Below are 20,225 nucleotides of genomic sequence, written 5' to 3' on the forward strand. Positions count from 1 at the left end.
TCTTTATTGGACGACCGACAGGACACATTTCAAGAGACTTACCAAAGTCAAAATGGAAAACAGTGCACTATACAAAACAGGTGTGGGATGCATGTTGTCCTTGCAGACAAATGTCTGACGTTTCCCCAACAACCTTCCAAGTTTCCTGGTCCCAAAAACACAATTTTTTCTACCTACTTCAATCTGAGTATTAGAAAGATATTGCACATACAATAAATAGATGGATAAGACAGGAAGTACAGTACCACGCTTGTTCACAGATTCCTTTCATCATCACTTCGTACCTCAAGTAGACAAACCAATATGCAGGGGCGCAACCGTCATTGAGGACACCCATTTTATAATTGGATTGTGAATCAAAACTAGGCAACGGTGTGCTTTTAGAACCACGTGGACACCGCCGAGTGGTTGGGTAGGCTGTTTGGAGTGTTCATCCGACTGGATTTGATTTTTTTTGTCCCCCACTTCTAAAACCAAAGTTGCGCCCTTGTCAATGAATACATGCCACAGGTCTTTACAGTCCTATGAAATACAACATTCTTCAGATCAGTATTTTAGCAAAGGCATTGCTGCTGTCCCAATTCCAACCAAGAGCATTTTCTAGCACAACAGGATCCTCGTCAGCATACATACACATCCCTTATCAGTGCATATTAACATTGCAAAGCGGATATAAAATGCCACCAAATAATTACTCTAAATGTTTGCAATCAATATTCCACCTGCTCACTGAAGCAGATATATTACCACACTAATGATTCACAATTGCCATCCCTTTACAGACGACAACATACTTCTCTTTTTAGTCAATTTATTTGTACAAGAGAAACAGCCTTAAGCCTTGACAGCAAATTTGCGAATGGAATACAGGCGTTCCTTCCTCTGCATCTTCTTGGTTCTGAGAGACTCCTCATGCTTGTTAAGTCTCCTGCGGATGGCACGGGTCTTCCTGGGTCTCAGATCCAGGGGCTTGTACTTTTTACCCTGAAATTACATTCACAATCAAATTAAAATAAACACTACATGGACATTTAAACCAATACTAAAAATCAGAACTGTTGCTGCTATTGCATTTTGTTCAATTATGGTCTTCAGCACTTAAATGGGCTGAATAGTCAGGGTTGGCACGCATCCTAGTTCTCAAATATTGAGGTTACATGGGTCACATTGCAAACTAATCTGCAGAATGTTTAACATGTTGACAAGACACCATAACCCGCACCATGCGCAGTAGATCCCCTGTTGGGTATTGATGAACAGTGGCCAGTCAACATGTAGAATCATTGGGAAATGAACAGAATACGACAGCCGATGTTGTGGCCTTCCCATTGCTTTTGACTGTTCATCAGCAGGTTCTGTTTTGCTTAACGGATTTGTTAAATACGCGTGTATGGATGGCATTGCTCTTACCTTGTAGAATTTCCTCAGGTTCTCCTTCTGCGTCTGGTTGATGACAGTCAGAACGCGGGCGATGGACTTGCGGACGACACAGCTAGAGGAAACAGAACCAAAAATAAGGATTAATTAAAATGCAAGGATAAGAAGCCTCAACTTAAAGGGTGTTTGAGATGAGCAAAAAGAGAAGCACATTTTATTTCTCTACTACACCTAAATACGTTGACTAATAAATACAAATTGAATACCAATTATTGGTATACAGTTAAACAAAACACTGCAAAATCGTGGAGATTTAAATTTCAAGCCTGAATATTGAATCTAATTACATTTGAACTTGCTCTACCGGTTTGTCTATGTGCGTGGTACTTTAGTTACTCAAAATTTGAGACAATATCCACAGGAATATCTATTGCCTGACATGCACAAAACCATGGTAGTATGCATCAAATGCATGTACTTCCGTCTTGTTTACTCATGACTGAAGACACGTGCACATCTCGATTGCCACACAGACCCGTGTCTGAATTCTGTTTAATAATACTTTGCTGGGGATATTTAACCTCACATTTTGACCACTTAAAGGACCAACACCACAGACAATCGGCAGAGTAAGTTTCAATATAAATATATTCAACATTCGTGACACTCGGGACTTGTCGTTCTTTTTATCCCCCAGTGTAAATGTGCGTGGAGTTGCCTACACAATTGAAGGAATGCCATCTTCAGTGACAAATCTCTACATACCAATTCAATAATAAGAACTTACCCTCAGATTATAACTGAGAACCCACTAATTTCTCCACCATGATGTAGCCATAGATTGTGTGAGTGATAACTACAGCCCACTCAGGACCCAGGCCAAACTCTTAATTACCATTTATGCAGTCCAAATAATACTCACATCTTGGAGAGCTTGGAGGCAGCTCCACCAGTAACCTTGGCTACACGGAGCTGGGACAGCTCTACCTTCAGGTCATCTAGCTGCTTGAGCAGCTCCTCCTTCTTCTTGCCCCGCAGATCTCTAGCCTTGATCTTGCCCTGTGAAGATTGACAAACGGGGATGCATCTAAATATATATATATATTAGATATATATATATCTTTGAAAATGTAACGTTACGTAGCCAGCGAACTACCCATTTTGAACGTGGGCTGAAAATGAATATAACTATTCTAAGTGGCAACATACGTTAACTACATCGAAAGCATTGTTCTGACATTTTTGAAAGTTCACCGACGTTACTAGTTATTTAGCGAACAACCATTTCATTTGCAAGTAGTATAACTAGACATGTTTGATAGCCGACGTTGCTAACTAGACATCCATGCATTTGCTAGTAGCGGTAGCTTTTAGCTTGCTCGCGTTCGGTTATTATGGTGGTAAGCGACAGATGAAGGACCTCTCTTGAGCAGTCACAAACAAGTGGCAAGACAAGATATTTATGCTCATGGATGTTATCAACTGTGGTCGTTTTATGTGGACTAGACAGCGCATTTTTTATGAATTGAACGAAAGACGCGAGCCTCTCACCATGTTCCTCGTTGCTGCCACAGGAAAAGAAAGACCGACAACGTGTTAGCTCAGAAGCTATCTTCCGGTCCGAGGCGTTCCTTTTGTTGCGTATCGGTGAAAATGCCCACAGCGCCACTCAGTGGATTCAGTTGGGAATTATTGTTACTTACTTTGTTCTGCTGCATCTCTGCTTAGAATCACGTGGAAAGACCCAAAAAACATGTCCACAAGAAAAAGTAATGAAAACAAACCTTTATGCTTTTTAACATTGATTTATTAACAAGAAATGAAGACAAAACAAAATCAAATAATTTGTAGTGGTAGCACTTGTAGTGGTAGCATCTGTTGTGATTTATTAGATTGTTCGTTAAAAACCAGTTAGCCACACATAGCGGAATCAAACAGAAGTGAAAAAATGGTGACCTTGCAGTAGAGTCATAGCCACCTGTGATGTGATATTATTGTAGTTCTATGGAATTATACTAAATTTGTGGTACCAGATACTATTCAATAGCAGGTCACTTAACACAGTGTGGTGTTTTGACATTGAATGTAGACCGTGTCCATTTTGACAGAAGTTTAAAGACGGGGAGGACCTTGTTCACACAATGCATCATTGTCACCTTCCTCTTCGACCTCCCAGCCCCAGAGTTGACTGACCGCACAAACCCAATGAATGTGACATCAAATGCTACAGTACTGTAATGTAACCAGACAGATGGATATTCCTCACATGATATGGGAGTAGAATTCAGAGTGCAGACTGCTGTGTTGCTGCCTCACATCTTAGCCATTAATATGGTTCACATTCTATTCAGAATGTAAGGAGACAGGTTTTCCCTCTGCAGAAAACCAATGCATTTTGCTATAAGGCATGCATACTGTATTAAAGGGTCTTTCCTCCAGTACATTGTTAATGCCCTCACATTGTAAGCTCACACAAATGGTCACTTAGTTCTGACAGGATGTCAATGAACAGTGAGACAGAACATCAAGCCAAGACTGGCTACATGGACAGACAGGTAAAACATGGTGTAAAATACTGCAAGAGGTCAAACTAAATTATTTTACACCCAGTGATTTTTAAAGTTCTCAATGCATATGTACAGTTATCATATATAAATAGACATGGAATGTACTGTCATTTACACAAACACAAGGCAGGTAAAGGTAGAGCACATCCGTCGATAATTCTGATTTAGATAGCTTTCAATAATTATTTAACATATTTAAAAAGTACTCCTCTCCTGTCTACATGACGTAGATTTTCTCCATTGATATCAAATACATTGATGTATGACTCTCATCTCCCCTTCAGAGACATCACAAGTTCTGATTTTAACATGGATTATTCCTTCATAAGCCATCTGAAGTTATATTTTAATGGAAAGAACCAAATTAAAGACTGTTGTGAAGGGTCCATCAGAAATCTTTGGGCGTTCCATTCAACTGAAGAGGGGTTGATTGGGATGGTAGCATTTTCAAGGTTCTTGTTATCATGCACTCACAATTCCACAATATCTCTTTCCCAACCATAGAGAAGGGATAATCAACTGGATCTAGCCGCAGGCTCATTTTTTTGGATGGTCGGGGGGCTGGAACATAATTACAAATATTTGTAGACTTCAAATTGACCACAAGAATCCCAAACAGAAAGAATTTTAGATTAAAACAATCATTTCAGGAAGATATTTGGGAACAGATGTCCAAAATTAAAATAGCTTGGAACTGATTTCCTGACGTTTTTACAGTCTTATGTCCAACAATACAAAAAAATATATAAAAAATAGCATTTTTGCTCAGAAAACATTTGGGGCCAAATAAAACCACACGCAGGCCAAATTCGGCCCATGGACCGCTATTTGGGGAACCCTGCCATAGGTAGTCATCGGCAGTAAATACCGTTTTCTATGTCTAAATTAAAGAAAAAACATTGGAGCACAGAGACATAAATAATCTTCTCTGTCAAAAAGAGTTGTGACAGTCTGGTAGGCCTGACCCATCCCACTCTTAACACCTGGAGAATAAGACATACACCATATATACACAAAAGTATGAGGACACCCCTACAAATGAGTGGATTCGGCTATTTCAGCCACACCCGTTGCTGACATGTGTATCAAATTGAGTACATTGAGCCACACAAACTCACAGAAGAGGACCACCGAGTGCTGAAGCGCATGGCGTGTAAACTCGTTTGTCCTCGGGTTGCATCACTCACTACCAAGTTCCAAACTGCTTCTGGAATCAACGTCAGCACTCGTTTGTCCTCGGGTTGCATCACTCACTACCAAGTTCCAAACTGCTTCTGGAATCAACGTCAGCACAATAAACTGTTCGTTGGAAGGTTCATGAAATGAGTTCCCATGACCGAGCAGCCGCGCGCTCAAGCCTAAGATCACTATGCGCAATGCCAAGCTTTGGTTGGAGTGGTGTAAAGCTTGCCGCCATTGGACTCTGGACTAGTAGAAATGCTTTAGTGAATCACGCTTCACCACCTGGCAGTCCGACGGACCAATCTGGGTTTGGCAGATGCCAGGAGAACACTACCTGCCTTGATGCATAGTGCCAACTGTAAGTTTGGTGAAGGAGGAATAATGGTCTGGGGCTGTTTTTCATGGTTTGGGCTGGGCCCCTTAGTTCCAGTGAAGGGGTATCTTAATGCTACAGCATACAATTACATTCTAGACGATTCTGTGCTTCCAACTTTGTGGCAACAATTTGGAAAAGGCCCTTTCCTGTTCCAGCATGACAATGCCCACATGCCCAAAATTAGGTCCATACAGAACATTTTTGTTGAGATCGGTGTGGAAGAACTTGACTGGCCTGCACAGAGCCCTGACCTCAACCCCATCGAACACCTTTTGTATGAATTGGAACGCTGACTGCGAGCCAGGCCTAATCCCCCAACATCAGTGCCTGACTTCATAATGCTATTTCAGCTGAATGTAAGCAAGTCCCCGGTGTCAATGTTCCAACGTCTAGTGGAAAGTCTTCCCAGAAGAGTAGAGGCTGTTATAGCAGCAAAGGGGGGACCAACTCCATATTAATGCCCATGAATTTGGAATGAGATGTTAGACAAGCAGATGTCCACATACTTTTGACTTGTACTGTGTCCATGACAGAGCTAGATCTAATGTTAACCTCATTCCAAGGGGAGGGAGGAGGGTTTCTCTTAAGGTTAACATTTATCAAATGGGTCAACACCATGTCTGCTTTAACCATTTTACTTCTAAATAAAAATCACCCCCCCCCCAAAAAAAAAAAAAAACAGACCACATTAACAAGACTTTGCCCTTCTAAGTCATTGTAGAGCCACTCTCTTTTCTCTTGAAGATGAAGAAAAACAATTCTCAGGAGAGATTGAGGAGCTACAGTACATAGGAATCTGTGTCATGTCAGAAACCATTTTAAAGCTTGGGTCGTGTTCTCTTTACAGTGTTCATTTGGTTGCCACAGTGGTGGGAGAAGTCATGCAAACGCATGATAAAAGTAATGTGTGTGTCTGTCCCCTCTTCCTCTCTCGGTCCCCTCAGCTCCAGTGAGCAGGTGCCCCTGAAACTGATGGCCGGACAATACCTTTCAGAGAAGGCTTGGATCCAAACCAGGACATCTGAAAAATACAGCGATAGTTACAATTATATCAAATGAAATATCATTGGACTACTAAAACTAGTATTACAACTGGTAAAGGGTCTATTGGTAGCAAAACATGGGTTTGAATGTTATAGTATCCTCTATAAATATATAACAATTTCCCTCCAGATGCAGCTTAAGTCATTCTAAAAGAAACAACAGATAGCTCGCACATTTAAGAAATGAGAACATTTGAGGACAAAATAGGGTCATGGCCTATTTCATGTGATACACACTGACTGTGGTTCAGGCCATAACATCCATTCATTTGACATGAGTTTCAGGGAAACGAGGTGTGAAAGGAGAAAGCCACCTTGTACTCCAGAGTCTGCTTCAACATGTCTTCTTCCTCACCAGTGAAGTTCAGCAACACAGACACTGCTCTGATCAGCTGATAGGCCTAAGATACAGAGAGAGGGGGACACAGAGAGATTTAAACTTCATCCATGACCATAGACATCAGATACACTCACCAGGAATTGTACTAGGTACACCCATCTAGCACAGTCACTTGTCAGTTTAATCTGGCGCGCCTGGCACCATCGATCATACCATGCTCAAAGTCGCTTAAGTCACTAATTTTGCCCATTCTAACGTTGAATCGAACAGTAACTGAATGCCTCGACGCCCGTCTGCCTGCTTTATATAGCAAGCCAAAGCAACGTGACTCACTGTCTGTAGGAGCGATCCATTTTCGTGAATGGGGTGGTGTACCTAATAAACTGACTGTATACACAGAGTATACCAAATATTAGGAGCACCATCTTAATATTGAGTTGCACCCCCTTTTTCCCTCAGAACAGCCTAAATTCGCCAGGGCATGGACTCTACAAGGTGTTGAAAGTGTTCGGGAAACTGTTGAGTGTGAAAAACCCAGCAGCATTGCAGTTCTTGACACAAACTGGTACACCTGGCAACTACAACCATACCCTGTTCAAAGGCATAAATATTTTGTCTAGCCCATTCACCCTCTGAATGGCACACATACACAATCCATGTATCAATTTATTTAACTGGGCAAGTCAGTTAAAAACAAATTCTTATTTACAATGACGACCTACCCCGGCCGAACACGGACGACGCTAGGCCAATTGTGCACCGCCCTATGGGACTCCCAATCACGGCCGGATGTGATACAGCCCGGATTCGAACCAGGGACTGTAGTGACACCTCTTGCACCGAGATACAGTGCCTTAGCCCGCTGCGCCACTCAAGCATTAAAAATACATATTTGACCTGTCTCCTCCCCTTCATCTACAAAGATTAAAGTGGATTTAACAAGTGACATCAATAAGGGATCATAGCTTTCACCTGGAAAAAGCATGTGTTCTTAATGTTTTGTACACTCAGTGTATATGGCCTAGCTGTGTATATGGCCTAGCTGTGTATATGGCCTAGCTGTAACAGGGACCAGGTGGACTGCTCTCACCTCAGCCTCTCTGGATGACATGAATTTTAGCACCACGTGTTTGAGGTACTCAAAGTTGATCTCTCGTGAGTCATTGAGATCAGATGTGTTGGTGACAGTGGTGTTTGGGCCCGGGGCCGGGCCTAGAGTGAGCTCTGTAAAGATTCTGTCTGGCCTCTCTTGCCTCTCTCCTCTCCCTTCTTGGGCCCTCTCTTTCCCATCGGACTCTGTTTCAGGTTTCAGCTTCTGTACCAGAAACACAGACACAAACCATCAAACAAAACAATATTTTAATGAACTGAAAAAAATTAATTTGATTTAAATATACCCATACTAAGTTATCTAAATGTCTCACCAGCTCCTTCTGCAAGGTCCTCTTTAGCTCTGCTAGTCTCTGCTGCAGCTGCTTAATGGTCTGTAAAGCAACAGTCATCCAATCAATAACAGCACCTAAAACACACAGGAATAATGAAATGGTCCTGCTCCAGCTATTTCAGACAAGCATTAATTATCTGACCATGCCTGTGTGGTGATCATGGTTTCTGGCTCATCCAGTACTGACCTTGTTCTTGTCACTGAGCTGCTGCTCCAGGTCTCGGTTGGCCTTCTGCATGTGGTCCAGGTCATCCACCGTCACAGTCCCATTCTGGTCCAGTTCACACAGCTCTGGAGTCTGCTGCAACGTCAGAGTCTCTACCTCTAGCTCCGATACCTGGGAGGGACACAGACACACACAGAGGCACAGTCTGACAAAGCAGGCAAAGTCAATAAACAACAGACATGCAGACCTAACATGATATGTAATGACAAGACTTTGGACTTATGTACAGTATGTGAGTTAAAAGCTTAATGGCTGTGCTCCCCGTGTGTGTTCTGACCCGTAACTGGCAGGAGTCCAACTGCTCATTCTGGGTTAGGAGCTCCTGCCTCAAGCTGACCAGCTGGCTGTCCTTCTCCTCCTGCCTCTCCTGGGCTGCTGCCTGCAGCCCCTCTGTCTCCTCTTGCAGCTGGGACAGGGAGCTCTGGGCACTCTGCAGCTCTGCAAAACAAATAGCGTGGAAGGGAACATCAGACAAACACTACAACTTCTGAATTTACATAGCATGGGAGATGGAGGAAAAGGGCACCTGTGGACAGAGAAAGTGTTTACCATTGCGAAGTGTTTGGAGTTCCTCTTCTTTCCGCTTCAGCTGCTCAGTGACGTGGGCCAGTTCCTGCGATGTTGTTTGAAGTGACGCCATCATCTCTCCTACCTGGAAAAGGAGACAGTAACATTATCATCTATTTACGAGCACATAATCAACACAAGCTGAATTCATGGCTTTGTAACAGATAATCATACTCAGGCACTATGGGCGTTAAGGAAAATGCATCTGCAATTGTTTCAAACCTCGTTCCAACACAGTGTAAATAATCCTGTTTGTTATTTCAAAGAGTACAGTAAAAATGTATGCTGTGAGAGTAAGTATGTATCATGCATCTCCAGACCTGTAGTTGGAGCACCTCCTTCTGTCTCCTGGTGTCCTCCAGAGCCATGGCTATCTCCACACTCACAGTCTGCCTGCTGCTCAGCTCTGACTGGGGACACATATAGGGACATCATTACCCCGTTTGTACAGGCAACAGGACAATTTTTGGGGAGTTGTAATGTAGGAATGCAGTTCTCATAGAAATGGTGTGGCACAGTATGCAAAACATCTGGAGTGACTGAAGAACGCAATTTAATTTTAAAAATATCTTGTTTCTTCAGGAAATCTGTGACTTCCTGTTTTCAACTGACTGCCTAATATAAAGCAGGAAGTGTGTCTGACCCTGGCCTGCTCCAGCCCCTCTGCCTGCCTCCTCAGAGCAACGTCAGCTTTATCCCTCCCCCTCAGCAGAGACGTTCTCTCTTGCTCCAACTCACTCTGGGAAATACAACACAGATGGGTGAGGGAGCGAGAGAGACAGAGCGAGAGAGAGCGAGAGTGGTTGGTGAGGGAGAGAGAAGCAGAGACAAAGGGATGTTTGAGAAAGAAAAGCAGAAATTAGAATGCATAGGAACACAGTCCAATATCAATAGATAAAAAATTGATGGCCTTGTTTGAGAGTCCAGTTTCATGCCAGCCCTGTAGCAGAGATAAATGACATGGCAACCGATAATGGACAATTAACAATCCACAGAGACTAATTAATAAACTGATCAAAATCTGCATAGAAATGATCAAATACCAAAGATACAGTTGACTTTAATATTCAGGTTACAAAACTACGCAGCACATTTCACTTAGAACAGTTTTGTGAATTAAAATGTACAGAGGATGTGAGAGCTGAGAACTGTAACTCACAATCCTGGCTTGGGCAGAGGTGTGTTCGGTGTCTCTCTCTGTCTGCAGTGCAGTGAGCTGCTCCTCCAGCCGACCTGCCCTCTCCTGGCCCTGTTGCCGCTCTGCAGACACCTGCTGCTGCAGACTGTCCCTCTCCACACTCCACTCTGCCTGCTGGGGGAGGGACCACATGGGAAAGGGCCGTCTTAACATCACACATTAAAAGCATACTCAGTCTAAAGAAAATAAATACAATTAAACCGCATTTGCTCCAGCCTCATGTTCAACTTAATCCATGAACAGTGGTGGTAGAGCATCTTTCCCCGTAATCTGACATTTATTTACCAGTTTGTCTAGATGTGCTTGTTTGTCAGAGATCTGCTGCTCAGTGTTCTTGAGCCTCTCATTGCTCTCCTGCACCTGCTGTTCCAGACCTGCTATCTGAGACAGAGACATGGGGCTGTGTGAGAGACTGAAGGTAGAGAGAGAGCACAGGTCTTAAATTCTTACATTGTTCTCTCCCACCAGTGTGTGCCTGTTCTCCTACCTGTGCGTCCGTTCTCTCTCTGTAGTTCTTGGAAGAGTCGTCCTTGTGTCGTAGCAGGGTCTGTAGTTCAGTCACATTGTTGTTGAGTCTGGATATCTGGGGGAGTTGAGATACAATATGCTTAACAGATGAGTTCATACAGTTTTTCATGTATTACTGTTACCTAATGGAGCATCTAAGCCAGTGGCATGTGAAGAAGTATATCATGCTGATGAAGAGGTAGAGAGAGGACTGTTTACCTGGGTCTCCAAAGAGCTAACCGTGTCTGCATGGTTGGTGCGTGCCTCCAGCAGCTCAACTCTCGTGTCCTCCAGCCTCTGCTCCAGAGTGGACTTCTACACATCAGGAAAAAGGAGCTAAGAAATGAATCACCATTCTCTGTGGTATTTTCTTTAAACTAATTCCACTGGAGTCCCTCTGTCTTTAGGATTAGCTGACTGTTTAAGTTACCTCTTTGAGAAGCTCCTGGAGGAGCTCGTCTTCACTCAGGTTACCATGCAGACGTCTCTCCAGAGAGGAGATCTTCTCCTGCAGGTCCAGCAGCACACGCTCCTTGTCCTCATCAGTCATTGCAGCCTGGGGACCACAGCAAGGATAGAGAGGATTGGGTCAATACACAGCATACTGTACCTCCCTCCACAGGGCAGGGTGAGGAGAACGAATAGGGGGTAGATATAGGTAGCTACATGGTGGTCTGGTCTTACTTTGTGTTGCTGCAGCTTCAAGGCATTGTTCTCCATTTGTAACGTACGGAGAGACTTCTCTACAGCTGCTGCCGCGCTCCGCGACTGAGAACATACACAATTAGATCACTAAATCTGAAATATTTTATCAAATATTATCACATTTAGTTTACCGTATTCATATGCTGTCATTACAAATCTGTACCATTTCAATACAGTGAAAGGATTTTGGTAAAGGATTTCCCTCTGGGTTAGAGGGCTCACCTTCTGGAAGTCTTCAGATACCTGTTGGATGACCTTCTGCAGGTTCTGGCCTCTGCCCTCCAGCTCAGTAATCTTCTTCTCAGCCTCCTCCCTGACCTCCAGCAGCTCCTCTCTAAAGGAGACCACACACACCCTGTACTGTTAGACAACCACCAAAACCACAGACAACCCAGAAGAAAACAGGCAGACTTCATCAAAAGAATTGGCATACTAACTCTCCCTTATAGAAAAGAGGTGAGGGGGGCAAGCTCTACAATGAGTAAGGTCATTACTTTCAGTCATCAAGACCAGCATCTCTCCAACTACTGAATTCATGACATTATCAAGGCAATCTCTGTGTCCTGTCCTTACCTCTCCATCTCCTGCTCCGTGTTGAGCCTGCAACTTTCCTGATGCTCCTCTCCCAGAACCCGCAGCTGCTCCTGGGCTTCGGCCAGACCCTTCTTGGCCATCTGCAGCTCGGCACCCTTCTGCTGGAGCACTCGCTCCTGCTGGACCAGCTGCTCCTCCTTACTCAGTAACTACCATAACATAACAGAATCAACCACAGAAAGGAGTTCACTATAACAAATGTTGAAATACAATTATTGTCTAGGGTAATAGGAAGACTTGTGATGGATCATTACTGACACAGCTACAGCTTGAATCAGAATAGGCAGACAGATAAAGCACAAACTGCCAAGTCTACGTTTGACTTTCCTCATACACGCAATGTGGTGGGTGGGTTAGAGTTAGACAGTGGGACCTTGTTGTCCGGAGTGTGTACCATGTGTTTGACTTTGGCGAGCTCCTGCTGCTGGAAGCCCTCCAGCTCGTCCAGGTCATCCCTCTTCTGGAACAGAGTAAGGCTCTGCTCCATCATCTCATCTAGCCTCACAGACAGAGAAGCTTTCTCCTGAGGAACAGACAGGATGACCCCCAGTTAGATCTCTCATCTACACATGCAAAGACTGACTGGGTGAATAAGAACCTATAACTTTTGTTAGATGTTGGAATGCAGTTTAGATGTTAGCATACCTGCTCCAGGGTAGATATCCTTTCCATCCATTCCTACAGACAAAGACAGGAATTCATCTAAGTATAAACACACACAAATTAATGCCTTGTAGTGCAAAGGATATGATGCTCACCTGATCCTTCTTGTCCAGTGCCAAAGCCATGCCTTCGGCCATTTTGGCTCTATTGGCCTGGTGAGTCTCATTCTGGTCCTGCAGTTTCCTCATGGAGGCTGGATAGTGAAAGACAGACAGACAGAAAGAGGATGAACACAACAGGCTAGCCAAAGATGGCTCGGTTCAAACAGCTGGTTGTGGAATTGTCAGTGGTTAGTAGCTGCTAGCTGTGAAAGGGTGGTAAAATTGACCATAGAATGTGTCCAGTATGCCAAACTAAGTGTTCCCCAGAAGCAAAGGCAAGCTGTGCATCTAAGCATGGCCAACAGAGACTTCCCACACAGACTTACACGGAGTATACAAAACATTAAGAACACGTGCTCTCTTCATGACAGACTGACCAGGTGAATCCAGGTGAAAGCTATGATCCCTTACTGATGCCATTTGTTAAATCCACTTCAAATCAGTAAAGATGAAGGGGAGGAGACAGGTTAAAGACAGATTTTTAAGGCTTGAGATAATTGAGACATGGATTGTGTATGCGTGTCATTTAGAGGGTGGATGGACAAGACAAAAGATTTAAGTGCCTTTGAATGGGATATGGTAGTAGGTGCCAGGCGCACCGGTTTGTGTCAAGAACTGTAACGCTGCTGAGTGCCACAAACATTTATAAACAATTCTATATGAACAAGCATGTAAGTCCTTGGTTTCATCAATTTATTTGTTTATATGGAAATCTATAGAAGTGACAGCATGATTCTCAACCCCTCCGCGAGCGACTGATGGTGCTTAGGGTGACCATTACCCCATCCAGCAGACAAACAAATGAGACAGAAAGGAAGCAAAATGGGAGGAGAATAAAGGTACGTACAATCCTGATGTTTTTCTAATGCAATTTCAAGCTTGTCCTTGGTCTTCTGCATAAGTCGGAGCTGCTCAGCGTAGTCTATTGGCAGGAGGTGGGGTGATGGGATACCAACATCACAGAAACACACAAGTACACACACACCCAGGAAAGGGGGATAGGTGGATTAGGGTAAAGGGACAGGGAGGAGGAGGAATAAAATAAATGAAGAGAGGCATACAATAAGGAAAGAAAACAATGATTTTCTTAGATGAGAAATCCATCCTGGTTAAGACGCTGCATGAGGACGTGCAACTTTTAACCTCTTCTAAGGGGTCACACACACACACCACATCTGAGGGAGGAGTAGCTATCACACTAATCTGGGAGAGAAGACACACAGAACCCCCAAAGGTAGACTAAAAGCCATGGCATTTGCTCTTAACGTTCACCGAATGGGAATGTGGTAAAGAATAAAGAAATTGTAAGAGTTACCCCCATCATACCTTATGAGGGTCAGTGTTGAGAACAAAAACCTTGGAGGTCTGAAACCAGACATCACCCGTGGGTTATGTGACCATTGACCTGAGTGAACTGCTCTGGGTAGAAGTTGTTTCTAAGTACATTAGACACAGATCTAGAATCAGCTTATCCACCACCAAACCTAACTTTAACTATTGAATGGGGAAATGCAAAACTAATCTTAGATGGCCACCTCATCCTACTCTGTTTATACTGGCTCAATACAGACATGTCTTACCTGATAGTTTGGCCTCCAGCTTGCGAATCTGATCATTCCTTCTGAGGATCTGGGAGGAGTGGTCGTCCCTGGAGCTACTGCCATCAGAGGCCTAGAGGTCAAAACAAACACACAGAACAGAGGGATCCTCATCAGCACAGCAACTCAGCAGGTCACACTGGAGCTTCCATAGTAATGGGTCAGCAGGTACTAGAAACAAATACGCTGTGGGTTGTAGAGTCTATGAAATATCACACTGAGAAGATCAACACGGACTATACCAAACATTAGGAGCACATTCCTAATATTGAGTTGGCCCCCCTCCCTTTTGCCCTCAAAACAGACTAATTTCAACGGGGCATGGACTCTACAAGGTGTCGAAAGTGTTCCACAGGCATGCTGGCCCTTGTTGACTCCAATGCGTCGCACAGCTGGCTGGATGTCCTTTGCGAGGTGGACTATTCTTGATCCACACGGGAAACTGTTGAGCGTGAAAAACTCAGCAGCATTGCAGTTCAACACAAACTGGTGTGCCTGGAACCTAAACTCAGCAAAAAAAGAAACGTCCCCTTTTCAGGGCCCTGTCTTTCAAATATAATTCGTAAAAATCCAAATTACTTCACAGATCTTCATTGTAAACGGTTTAAACACTGTTTCCCATGCTTGTTAAATTAACCATAAACAATTGATGAACATGCACCTGTGCAACGGTCATTAAGACACTAACAGCTTACAGATGGTAGGCAATTAAGGTCACAGTTATAAAAACTTAGGACACTAAAGAGGCCTTTCTACTGACTCTGAAAAACACCCAAAGAAAGATGCCCAGGGTCCCTGCTCATCTTCGTGAAAGTGCCTTAGGCATGCTGAAAGGAGGCATGAGGACTGCAGATGTGGCCAGGGCAATAAATTGCTATGTCCGTTCTGTGAGACGCCTAAGACAGCGCTACAGGGAGACAGGATGGACAGCTGATCGTCCTCGCAGTGGCAGACCACGTGTAACAACACCTGCACAGGATCGGTACATCCGAACAGCACACCTGCGGGACAGGTAAAGGATGGCAACAACAACTGCCAGAGTTACACCAGGAACGCACAATCCCTCCATCAGTGCTCAGACTGTCTGCAATAGGCTGAGAGAGGCTGGACTGAGGGCTTGTAGGCCTGTTGTAAGGCAGGTCCTCACCAGACATCACCAGCAACAATGTCGCCTATTGGCACAAACCCACCGTCGCTGGACCAAACAGGACTGGCAAAAAGTGCTATTCATTGACGAGTCACGGTTTTGTCTCACCAGGGGTGATGGTCGGATTTGCGTTTATCGTCAAAGGAATGAGCACTGCACCGAGGCCTGTACTCTGGAGCGGGATCGGAGGTGGAGGGTCCATCATGGTCTGGGGCGGTGTGTCACAGCATCATCGGACTGAGCTTGTTGTCATTGCAGGCAATCTCAACGCTGTGCATTACAGGGAAGACATCCTGCTCCCTCGTGCGGTACCCTTCCTGCAGTCTCATCCTGACTTGACCTTCCAGCATGACAATGATTTCCTGCAATACAGGAATGTCAGTGTTCTGCCATGGCCGGCAAAGAGCCCGGATCTCAATCCCATTGAGAACGTCTGGGACCTGTTGGATCGGAGGGTGAGGGCTAGGGCCATTCCCCCCAGAAATGTTCTGGAACTTTCAGGTGCCTTGGTGGAAGAGTGGGGTAACATCGCACAGCGAGAACTGGCAAATCAGATGCAGTCCGTGAGGAGGAGATGCACTGGAGTACTTAATGCAGCTGGTGGCCACAACAGACACTGACTGTTACTTTTGATTTTGACCCCCCCTTTGTTCAGGGACACATTATTCCATTTATGTTAGTCACATGTCTGTGGAACTTGTTCAGTTTATGTCTCAGTTGTTGAATCTTATGTTCATACAAATATTTACACATGTTAAGTTTCCTGAAAATAAACACAGTTGACAGTGAGAGGATGTTTCTATTTTTGCTGAGTTTACTACCATACCCCATTCAAAGGCACTTAAATGTTGTCTTGCCCATTCACCCTCTGAATAGCACACATACACAATCCCTGTCTCATTTGTCTCAAGGCTTCAAAATCATTCTTTAACCTATATCCTCCCCTTCATCTACACTGATTGATGTGGATTTAAGAGGTGACATCAATAAGGGATTATAGCTTTCACCTAGTCAGTCTATGACATGGAAAGAGCAGGTGTTCTTAATGTTTAGTATACAATAAGATGTACTTTATTGTCCAAGGGGAAATTTGACTTGGACAATTAAAGAGTGCTGCTGCTTCCATATAAATGCATAAATTGACACAACATACATAGAATAGCACCCCATCATACACCCCCTTCCCACCCACACAAAAGTGAATTGTTCATGCCAGCCAAGGCTGTGACTAGGTGACATGATGTAAGGCCTACAGGCCAGGCTCCAGTCCATTATTCCTATAACAACAACATGTCATATCATCGGTACCTAACTCATGGCTACGAGTGTGTTTACTTTAGCTTGATGTCATCCCGATTCTACTACAAATTTGACAAGGGATAGTCTACCAGGTGATTTGACCTTCTTGACTTAAATACACATCAGCCCCAGAAGACTGGATCTGGGTAACCCTGTAAGATGAGCCACTTTATTCATAATTGTAGCCGTGGGGAAGTGTAAAATTACCACTGAACTGATTAACACTTATGATGCATTTCCAATAACATCAACAAAAAAATATTTTCCAGTGCCTAATACATGATATTCTGAATATAAATGATGTGTTTAACAGTGCAATGTGGTATAACACCATCACAATTATTACTGATTAGCCTAATGAAAATGTAACCTGAATTGTCTCAACATATAGTATGTTAAGCTACCTTCTCCAAAAGAGAAAATAAACATTGTGTGTGTCATCAAGTGAACAGAGCATTGCAGAGCTGACAACCGAGCATGGCTTCAGGTTACACAGGTTTGCGCCTACAATTTTAGAATTCATGTCATCATTTACAAAAGAGCGGTCGTATCGTACTCGTATATTTACACTAAACCGTGGCATCCACTGGCTTCTGGATGCCAATCTCCAGACACACCCAACCATATAACAATAAGCTAGCTGACTCACAGATCCAGCTCATAATCCAAAAGGCAATGTCATCAAAATATAGGCAGGGCTACTCGTTAATAAAGGACAATTACACCAAACTTAAAAATGCAGCAAATTACTTTACTGCTCTTTCCCTGGCTCTGCATAATGTAAGTCTTGTACATTAGGCCTACAATTTTGCTGAAATTCATAAAGCCATTATTAGATATTGATCTCATAAAATTCAGGGCTATTGACATCACGGTACAGGGGATATCTGATATGCTCCATGTATATGGTAGCGACTTACAGCATCATGACAGTCCCAGGGGCTCCATTACATAGGAGAGAGCCACTGAAATGCTCTTACCAGGCCACAGAGAGAAACACTAATGGAGGGCCTGGGCCATTACTGTCTGGGAGGGGCCTCAGAATATCTCTAAACACAGAGAAAACTGTAATATAATAATACAATAGCCTATGGTGAATTGAACGAGTGTACAGGATAAAAATTATCATTGTGTGTTTCATAAGTGCAAAGTTAAAGCCAATTAAAATTAGAGGCCAAAAGTAATCGTTTAAAGGAAACCTCTCTTATCTTCCATGATGCATCCTTTATAGAATAGCTCTGGAAAACTTCTTAAGCGAACAGAATCGTGTGTGATTGTGTTTCGTGTCATGTGACCAACTACTCTTGGTGGGTTCAAAAGATGACTGGCATGGACAGAGTGACAGTGAGGTAACAAAACGGGTACTTACAAAATCATCCCCCGAGTCTGCCCCCACTGACGTAATGGACTCTTTGCTATAGGACCGAGGCATGCGGACTCCGGTCCGGGGGGCTGTGGCTGCCTCCTCAGCAATCTTCTTTTTCAGTTTGGCAAACATCTCCACCTTGCCTTAGTGTTTCTTTAAACAAGTGTACTGCCTGCTACTCTCCCCAAAAGCTTCACAATGCAAGTCCTCTGTCACACAGGCTGTGGTCCTTCAAGGTCCCTTGTTTTGGTCACAGAACAGCTGTATTCCAGTGTAGCCTCCTCTCACAGGCAAGGGAACTGTCATTGTCATTCCTCTTTCAATCTGAAACAGACAACAGAGAGAGTGTCACAGTAATCAGCATGAAGACAATTAATATTAGAGATGTGGAATGAGGATATAGTGAGTGATGCATGTTTCCTGGTAGTTGGAAAAACTTGCAGTTGCAGATAGTCCTTTTGTGCCGCTCTTATGATTTGTCATGTCACCAGATCAGTTGACAGATACGTGACAGCAGGTTTAACTAGTACGTTTGCTAAAAGAGGCTAATGATATTTTAGCTGGATGACAATATGAGAGACGATGTAGCTAGCTATGGCAGCTAGCTACTCACAGTGTTGGCAATGTCTGCTCGCTTCAAGTTAGCAGTTAGCAGTTTGCCAACTAGATAGCTAGCTGAATAGTTCATTATCATTCTGTAAATATTTCAACATTTCGAGATTTAAGAAATCCGTCAGTCCCCGTTTAGTTAACGACTTGATCATGAAAAGACAGATGGTTTCAACAATGAAGATGGCTAACTAGTATAGCTGACGCTGTTATGGTTACTGTTATCCTCTAGCTAACAGTAGCTATCTAATCAATGGAATCTCTTACCGTATGAACTTCGAGAAAGTAAAAAAATCCAAGTGAAGTCCATTGCGTTAAACGTATTCTCTGCAACGAATATAAACTCTACCGTTTCCCAATGTAATAACTCTACAAATATACTGCTTTACGACAAATGTATTTCTATGTCTGGACTGTATTTTACTAGGCTAGCTCGCTAACATCAATACGTAAACTGCTCCTACACTCACTGTGCTGACGTTTCATATGGGTCCATGTTCATTTGACATGGGGGGGGGGGGGGGTGGTGGTGGTGGTGGTGGTGGTGGTGGTGGTGGTGGTGTTCTTCTTCGTTAGTGGGATTTATCGGTGGTTGTTATCCAACGTTATGGAGCATTCCTGCCACCTACTGTACTGGAGTGTGGACCAGAGACAGGGAGAAAGTAAATCCTACCTGCCAGCCCCCTTTCTCTTATTTAGACTGCATCTTAAAGCGAGGTGTGAAAAATATTCACTCTACTTCATGTCAGTCAACTAAAACAGGGCGACGGACACTGAGTGGATTACTCCTGTGTGTGTATACAATGGTGCAGACAGATATGGCAGCTCTGCTCCTAGCTCCTAAGCAACTTCGCAGGTTTTTTGTTGTTGTGTGTGTTATTTCTTACATTATTACTCCAGAGTGTTTTTTGTGTAATTACATTCAGCCTGAAATTTTTGTTGGGATATCAGAGTGGCGGTAACTCACCAGCATTACGACCAGGAATTCGAATTTCCCAAATGATATCCTTTGTTCGTACCCCCCAGGGCAATTGAACTTATTCCAGAGGCTGCTCCAAAACCGCCAGTGTAGAAGAGGTATTCGGAGTGGACTTATAGTACGGTAGAACTTCGCTACCGAAGTTCTACCATCAAAAAACTTTTCTAAATGCCTAAAAGGCCCTCCCCCGCCCTCCATTTGGCAAATCTGATCACAAATCCATTTTGCTCCTCCCTTCCTATAGGTATAAACTCAAACAAGAAGTATCCATGCTAAGGTCTATTCAACGCTGGTCTGACCAATCGGAATCCATGCTTCAAGATTGTTTTGATCACGC

General features: G+C 43.6%; 2 protein-coding genes across 4 annotated transcripts; both read right to left on the reverse strand.

Annotated features, from left to right (window-relative positions):
* Positions 1-794: 794 nt before the first annotated feature.
* Positions 795-3,001, reverse strand: LOC139410789 (large ribosomal subunit protein uL29-like). The gene is made up of 4 exons (XM_071156294.1): positions 2,929-3,001; positions 2,300-2,436; positions 1,411-1,492; positions 795-984 (listed from the first exon to the last, which is right to left on the reverse strand). The coding sequence occupies exons 1-4, from the start codon at positions 2,929-2,931 to the stop codon at positions 835-837; spliced, it is 372 nt and encodes a 123-aa protein (XP_071012395.1). The 5' UTR covers positions 2,932-3,001; the 3' UTR covers positions 795-834.
* Positions 3,002-3,162: 161 nt separating this feature from the next.
* LOC139410790 (golgin subfamily A member 1-like) lies at positions 3,163-19,382 on the reverse strand. 3 transcript variants are annotated; one of them, XM_071156295.1, is made up of 24 exons: positions 19,177-19,382; positions 18,304-18,624; positions 14,471-14,561; positions 13,738-13,812; positions 12,885-12,982; positions 12,772-12,804; positions 12,521-12,649; positions 12,106-12,275; positions 11,755-11,866; positions 11,512-11,595; positions 11,258-11,383; positions 11,047-11,142; positions 10,808-10,903; positions 10,606-10,701; positions 10,282-10,434; positions 9,766-9,861; positions 9,443-9,532; positions 9,105-9,207; positions 8,833-8,993; positions 8,517-8,666; positions 8,310-8,369; positions 7,976-8,200; positions 6,860-6,946; positions 3,163-6,523 (listed from the first exon to the last, which is right to left on the reverse strand). In XM_071156295.1, the coding sequence occupies exons 2-24, from the start codon at positions 18,430-18,432 to the stop codon at positions 6,443-6,445; spliced, it is 2,541 nt and encodes an 846-aa protein (XP_071012396.1). In that variant the 5' UTR covers positions 18,433-18,624; positions 19,177-19,382; the 3' UTR covers positions 3,163-6,442. The 3 variants fall into 3 exon arrangements, with proteins under 3 accessions (XP_071012396.1, XP_071012397.1, XP_071012398.1); XM_071156296.1 differs by having other exon boundaries at positions 10,282-10,431; positions 19,177-19,380; XM_071156297.1 differs by lacking the exon at positions 13,738-13,812 and having other exon boundaries at positions 19,177-19,378.
* Between the last annotated feature and the right edge of the window lie 843 nt (positions 19,383-20,225).

Source organism: Oncorhynchus clarkii, chromosome 6 (assembly GCF_045791955.1).
Source record: "Oncorhynchus clarkii lewisi isolate Uvic-CL-2024 chromosome 6, UVic_Ocla_1.0, whole genome shotgun sequence".
Classification (NCBI taxonomy): Eukaryota; Metazoa; Chordata; class Actinopteri; order Salmoniformes; family Salmonidae; genus Oncorhynchus; species Oncorhynchus clarkii.